This window comes from Propithecus coquereli, unplaced genomic scaffold (genome assembly GCF_000956105.1).
Source record: "Propithecus coquereli isolate 6110/MARCELLA unplaced genomic scaffold, Pcoq_1.0 Scaffold75, whole genome shotgun sequence".
NCBI lineage: Eukaryota > Metazoa > Chordata > Mammalia > Primates > Indriidae > Propithecus > Propithecus coquereli.
Window position 1 is genome coordinate 3,050,410 of NW_012153618.1, and position 7,297 is coordinate 3,057,706.

At 41.7% G+C, this 7,297-nt stretch overlaps 1 protein-coding gene across 1 annotated transcript in view; it reads right to left on the bottom strand.

Moving 5' to 3' along the window:
* Window positions 1–520: 520 nt before the first annotated feature.
* Window positions 521–7,297, bottom strand: part of LOC105824582 (chromosome unknown open reading frame, human C7orf33) — a 40,987-nt gene continuing 34,210 nt past the window's right edge. Inside the window, 3 exon segments of the mRNA XM_012662080.1 lie at window positions 521–651; window positions 654–713; window positions 716–779. Of these exon segments, the coding sequence (XP_012517534.1) occupies window positions 521–651; window positions 654–713; window positions 716–779 (255 nt within the window).

Sequence of the window (7,297 nt, forward strand, 5' to 3'; positions counted from 1 at the left end):
TTAGGTTAAAGTTTTTAAGTCCTTAACGTCGATGGATTATTTTTTGAGTTAGTTAGGAGTTCCTCCAGAGATACTCTGGTTTGGGGCACTGATTCCATGGAGCTTTAGACACTGAGTGATTTTTCCAGGGTCATATAAGACTGAGGCCCTGGCTTCCTGCAGCACCCCCTCCTACAGCACAATGCCAGCTCAGAAGGGGCGTTTGCATGAACAACCTTTGACACATCTGTCAAAGCATGTTTAGTGAGCTCTTCTTTTGTTAAAGTTGCCCTAAGTTCTTTTGATAATATTAGTTATCATGAATACACGGAGAAGTTGCTCTCAGAGGTTGGTAAGAGGTGTTTTATTTTATCCTAACATAAACCACTCTGGCCAATAAGCTTGTGATCAATTTAGTTTCACGTCGGAGACTCAGAGAATTATGAAATATTCAGGCATACTAGAAAGCAACAAGCCCTCCAAGTCTTCATTTTTGTAAAAGTTTCTGAGGATTCTGAGGGTTTTCTTAAACTTGTAAGTGCTAGGGCTCTTCAGACTTTCTGTTTAGGTATGAACTAGTCACTCTCCTCCCTGGCTTCCAGGAGACAGTTAGCAGAGCTGGGTAATTGGAGGACAAAGTGCAGACAACCAGATGTGACAAGCTCATCCGATATCTGGCCTGATTCTAACCGCTCCCTGGGCATCCTTGGGAGCTTGAGAAAGGAAGTGCCACGGGCTCCAGATGTGGTGGGAGCTGATACAGGAGCAACAGATCCCAGGCCGCTGTTGTTGTCTTGATGTGTTTAGCTTCTGAAGAAAGAAGTGGGTTATGAGGTGGGGAATGGTGATTAATGAGCTGCTCATTTGTTCTCAAATTTATTGTTGGGGCTACTGAATGCCTGTCATGTGAAAGGGTCTGAAGATTATAGACAAAGATGTTTTTGGAAACATTTGCTTTTAGAATTAGTTGGTTTCAAATTTTTAAAACACTTATTATTTTTATTAGCTTTATTGAGATATTATTCATATACCATACAATACATTGATTCAAGATGTACAATGTTTTTCAGTATATTCAAGGAAATGTGCAACCGCACCACTGTCAATTTTACAACTTTTTCATCATCCCCAAAAGAAACTTCCCGTTAGCAGTCACTCCCATTTCTCCCCAAGTCTCCCCAGGCAACCAATAATTTACTTTCTGCCTCTATGGATTTCCCTATTTCATACAAATGGAATCATGTAATATGCAGTATTTTGTGAGTGAATTCTTTCACTTAGCATATTGTTCTCAAGGTTCATCCATGTGGTAGCATGTGTCGGTGCTTCCTTCCTTTTTAGCACACAATAATAGTCCGTCATGTGGATAGACCACATTTTATTTATCTGTTCGTTGGATGGCGGACATTCGGGTTGTTTCCACTTTTGGGCCATTATAAATAATGCTGCTATGAATATTTGTGTACGAATTTTTGTGCAGACACATATTTTTACTTCTCAAATATATACCTAGAAGTGGAATTGCTGGGAGATTACGTTAAGTGAAATAAGTCAGGTGCGGAAAGATAAATACTGCATGTTCTCACTCATTTGTGGGAGCTAAAACAAAAACCAAACTTGAGCTAATGGAAGAATAGAGTAGAACTGTGGGTGTTAGAGTCTGGGAAAGGTGGGGGAGGGGAGGATGGGGAGAGGCTGATTAAAGGTTACGAAATGACAGCTAGAGAGGGGGACCAAGTTCTGTTGTTCTGCAGCACTGCAGGGTGAATACGGCTAACTGTAACTTTTTGCATAGTCTTGAAAAGCTAGAAGAGGGGATTTTGAATGTTCACAACACAAAGAAATGGTAAATATTTGAGGTCATGGATATGCTAATTACCCTGATTTGATCGTTCATTACACATTGTATACATGTATTGAAATATTCTGTATCCCATAAATATATACGATTATTACACGTCAACTAAAAATAAAAGGGAAACATATAGTAATTCTATGGTTAGCATTTTGAGGAAGTGTCAAAGTAGCTGGCACCGTCCTGCATTCCCACCACCAATTCATGAGAGTTCTGACTTCTCCACATCCTTGCCAGTCAACACTCATTTGTCTTTTTATTATAATTACAGCCATCCTTGTGGCCATGAAGTGGCTTTGATTGTGGCTTTGATTTGCATATCTCAAATGGCTAATGATGTCAAGTATCTCTTCATGTATGTGTTGGCCATTGTAATCTCTTTTAGAGAAATGTGTATTCACATACTTTGCCCATTTAAAACATTGGGGTTTTTTTTCATTATTTAGCTGTAAGAATTCTTTATATATTCCAGATATAAGTCCCTTATCAGATATGATTTGCAAATATTTTCTCCTATTCTGTAGGTTATCTTTTAACTTTCTTGATACTGTTTGCAGCAAAAAATATTTTAATTTTAGTGAAGTCCAATTTATTTATTTTTTTTCTTTTGTCATTTGTATAGTTCCAACATTTTGAAAGATAACTAGCTCTTCAGGGTAGAGGTGAAGGTGTTACAACTTATAGGTCTGGTGGGAAGTTTATTATTTATGAAACACTTAGAAAATGGAAACAAGACGCCCAGAACTTAGAAACAAAAGAACAGCAAAAGAGATTAAAAAAAATTATTGGTTAAGTTCAGTTGACTACAAGGTCTCTGTCAGCCACGGTCCAGGCAGGAAGCAGAGGGGATACGCAAAAGGGCCAACCCGGGAGAGCGTAGTGAAGGGGCTTTTATATAAAGGTGTCGACTGTGTAAGAAAAACCAACACATGATGATGAAGCGCCAGGCAAAGCTGCTATCGCAGCGTGGTGAACAGGGAGGGAGCGGTTACTAGAAACTAGTTATAGGGAAGGGCTGCCCCAACATGGCTTTGGGGAGAGGAATGTAGCCACTGCCAACCTGCAGTCTGGCAAGGAAAAAGCTGGAGGCATGATACCTCCACTCTCTTTTGCTCCAGTCTGAACCCAACCAAAGCCAAGAAAAAGAGGACCTGGCTGATGTAGTCCGTACGGCGAACCCGTGGGGCCATGGAATGAGGTGGAGAAGGAGGGTGGGGTGGGGATCTGAAGGAGATACCCAGTGAAGTCACTAGGGTGACAAGTCAGACCTTTTCCCCTTGTGGTGGGGGAGCAATTTACACTAAAGGTAATTCCCTCATCACGGCTTTTAACTTTCTTCCCCTGTTGCCATCCCTGCACCCAGGACTTCCTGTCCCCATGCTATGCAAAATTTGATCTTGCACAAGGCTCAGCTCAGAAGCCGCCCTCTTCTTGCTGCCGTTTGTTAGATCTGTCTCAGTGTTCCCTGCTCCACGGTTCCCAGTGTCAAGAGTGAGTCCTGGTACTGAGCTGAGCTGATGACAGACCGATTACAAATGCAAAGCGATCCCAAACAGCGTATTACAGGAAAGAAAGAAACGATCCAAAGTGAAAATATGTTCCAGAGAGAGGAACAGGTCTGCCTGAGTGCAGAAAGACGTTGAGGACTCCCGGGTGGTTTCCTTTTATTGGCCTGGTCAGGGGCGGGCTTACAGGAGGTGCAGGAGGCCAAATGGTTATCAGGTGCTCTGCGGTTCCCTGCTGTCCCTTCCTCTGATTGGTCCCCGGCTTCTCCAGCCCTAGGAACTACCCTGCTGGCCTAAACCCACCACCTGCACATTTGATCCCCACCTAACACGTTCCTCATAATTGCTCAGATGTGGTCACCCTCCTTGGAGGTCCTATTGGAGATGGAACTGTCCGCAAGGTGATTCTACCTTTTGTTGTTATTTACAGATACCTCATATGGCTCACTGTGCAGTACACTCTTGAAGCAGAGCCATTTCATTTACCTCATACCTCTTGCAGAACCTGCACAGCGTCCTAATATTACACAGTGTTTCCGCTCAGATGGATGAACAAACAGATTTAGGATCAGGAATGATCGAGTCTTCCTGGAATCTGCTAGTTGGAAGGGTTCTCAATGCACTTCCTTTTTTAACTTAGCCATTTCATGCTCCTACTCAGCAAAGACTCTGTCTTCAGGTGGGGACACTGTTGGTAGCCTACTCAGCCTTTTTCTTCCTCTAAACAGAGCCCCAATTTTGTTCAAGCCTCCATCCTCCCCTTAGCAGCCAAGTATCAAGGGAAAGCTTACCCGAGCTAGAATAATTTAAGGGTAATGTGTTCTCTTTTGCCAGGAATTGGTTTAGGAATGGACACGTGACCAAGTCCTGGTTGCAGAGCCTTGAAGAGAGAGGTTTGCTTAAGATTTTCAAGACATCCTTCCTCCCTCTTTAGAGAGAAACTCCAGTTGCTGCTGGCAGCCACTTTATAGCTAGGAGAACCAGCCTCAAGATGAAGAAGTCAGTGTAGATTGTAGAGCAGAGGTCTGGAAACCTGGACTCTTGCTAATGTCATTGAGGGCAGCCTGAAGTCTGCTTTACCTCTGAACTTCACTTGTTATGAATAAATATATTTCCTTTTTGGAAAGACCTTTGAGTTGGGTTTTCTGTTATTCTATGTGTGAAAGCAGGCCCGTACACCCTGCCATTGTCTGCTGCTTCCGCTCTGCTGATGTAGGAGCCAAAATATCATTGAAGAGCCCTGTGAATGTTTAGACTAGCTCCGTGCCCAGGAATGTAAGAATGCTTCATGGCAGTGAGATCCTGTTGAGCTTGAAATATTATATATCATTTTACTAGTAGCTCATACTCTGGAGGATGGGAATATTTCTTCTAGAATCTTGTTTATGTGGTCCTGATTTTTTTTTTTAAACAGTATTAAAGATGTTTTCTATTCCATACACACAAAAAACCTTTTGCTTCTTCAAGGTAAGAATGAGGCTTAATTTCTGAACCAAGGGTAAGATCAGCAACAATATTTGCCAAAGAAAAGCCATGTTTACAGAAGGGACCTTTCTACCCAGAACTCTTAGCAGGACTTGATATTTCACCAGAGGGAGGAAACAGGGATATTTATATAGTAAATTGACAAGCCAAATTCACAGTGAGATTTGTTTTGCTTTTCCTTGCAATTTAGATGGCAAGTCAAAACCAGCTCTGAAGTGAGTTCCAGTCTATGTAGAGTGATTATTGAAGGCACTTCAGTGGGCCAGGGGAAGGGGCTCATTATTGACAGAATTTCTGGTTACTTAATTAGTAATCTCCAGGTAGGTGTCTTTCTGGGAAGAAAGATCTCATTTTCCTCCATCTATCTCTTTAAGCAGGAATGGACAAAACCTTTTGACTGGAGTTTGAGAGGCTGGGAGATGATGCATTGGAAATAAAAGCAGAAACTGAAGGCCACTTTGTGGGGCTCCGGTGGCTGAAGAATTGAAAAATAATCATCAAAAATTTATTAAGAAAGGGAGAGAATGAAGGGGTTTGGAGCCAGGAAAGGAGGAAGAAAAATGTGTTCGGAGTAAGAAAGTATATAGTGTGAACTGAGATGAAATTTTAAGGCTCACCCCCCAACCGGCTGACTAAATGGACCCCCTCGTGGCCAAAGGAATACCCTAAAACTAAATTGTCTGCCAAGAGGAAGGAGGTCAGACTGCCTTATCATTCCCCCCTCCCTTCTTGGGAACATCCTTTGTAACCCATTAACAGGCCTAAGGGTATGCAAGTCAAACCTGCAGGTCCTCAATTTACACAACAAATCTATGTTCAGTGGCTTATCTCTGATAAAGAGCTCCTTACATTGAAACATTCCAAGCCTCTAGACAAAGCTTCATGTCTTTAACCAATTACAGGCAAAAGAATCTTTTAACCCACCTAGAACCTGTAAGCCCCCGCTTCGAGATGGCCCACCTTTTTGGCTATAAGCCAATGTATGCCTTCCACGTATTGATTTATGACTTCACCTGTGACCCCTGTTTCCCTGAAATGTATAAAACCAAACTGTAACCCAACCTCTGCGAGTCCACTGCTCAAGGCCTCTTGGGCGTGGCTCCGGGTCATGGTCCTCAAATTTGGCTCAGAGTAAATCTCTTTAAAATTACTTTACAGAGTTTGGTCTTTTTTTCCGTTGACAATAGGAATATAACAAAAGAAGAGCCAGGCTCATCAGGGTACAATTAAAGAGACATATTGGAACGGGATACGCTTTTATCTGGCGACAGACAAAAATTAGTTTTCCTGGTGGTTCCTAAGTGGAAATATCCTGCAGGACTTTATTTTTTATTATTTTATTTTTATTTTTTATTTTTTTTAAGGCTGGCCAAAATAATGAGTGATTCAAAAACTAAAAGCAGATTTCTCTTGTTATATTTACCGAAAGGCTGCGGTGTTCTGGTTAGTCGGACAATTAGCACCTGTTGCCTACAATCAAGCAGGAGGGATTTGTTCCTTTTCTAAAGTTCTGTAGTTTCATAAAACTGATCCTCTAAGCAGTCCTTTCTTTGTCTCTTCTTATCAATAAATAACATTCTGGAGAAACTGACCATTGCTTCCTGACATGTGTGGGAGACCACAGTATGTCACCCCAAAATATGAAAGATTGTTGAGCCGAAGACAAGAAGAAACAGACGCAGGAAAGCCCTCTGCCCTCCCTTCCTTTGCCTAAACACAGGACATAGATTTAGAGACAAAAGGTGTCCTGCCCCATCCCCTACCAGGGAGAACAAAGGTTAGCCACAGAAAGCAACTTTAGACCATTATCTGCCTGGAGGCGGTTCCGGAGGAATCTGCATGAAAAAGCTTTACTAACCAGCTTTTATCTGCCAGTTATTTGCCTTCCCCCAACTTGCCACCCCTAGAAACTCAAAGTCCTTTTCCTTTGTCTTGTCACTTCGCTAAAAATTTACTCTTCTTTGTTGAAGATGCTACATGGGCTGGAATTCAAAGCCCCCTCTTTGAGAACTACTCTTTCCCTGGGTTTCTTATGTATGTATGAAATATACATGTTGATAAACTTCTTTTATGACAGAAATGCGTTCCAACGAAGAACCTTTGAGGGTTGAGGACAAAATTATTTTTCTTCCCTTACACATAGTTTTACCTGTCTGCTGCATAAATTTATTTTTGTAATATCAGAGTTTCTCAGGTGGTCTGTGAGCTACCAACTTCAGAATGCTTGGGATGCTTGTTAAAAGGTATTTATTGTCAGGCTACACAGCCGCTGGAATGACCAGAATCTCTGGGGTGGGGTATTTTTAACAGTACCCGACTTTTTGCAAATTCTAATGTTGAGAAACACTGGTCTAGATTTTAAGTTTCTTGAAACAAGATCCATGTCATTTGATTTTGTTCCCTTCTAACACCTAGCACATAGAAGGTGCTTAAATAATTTTTGGAGGAATGAATCTAAGAAAAGTGAAACTGT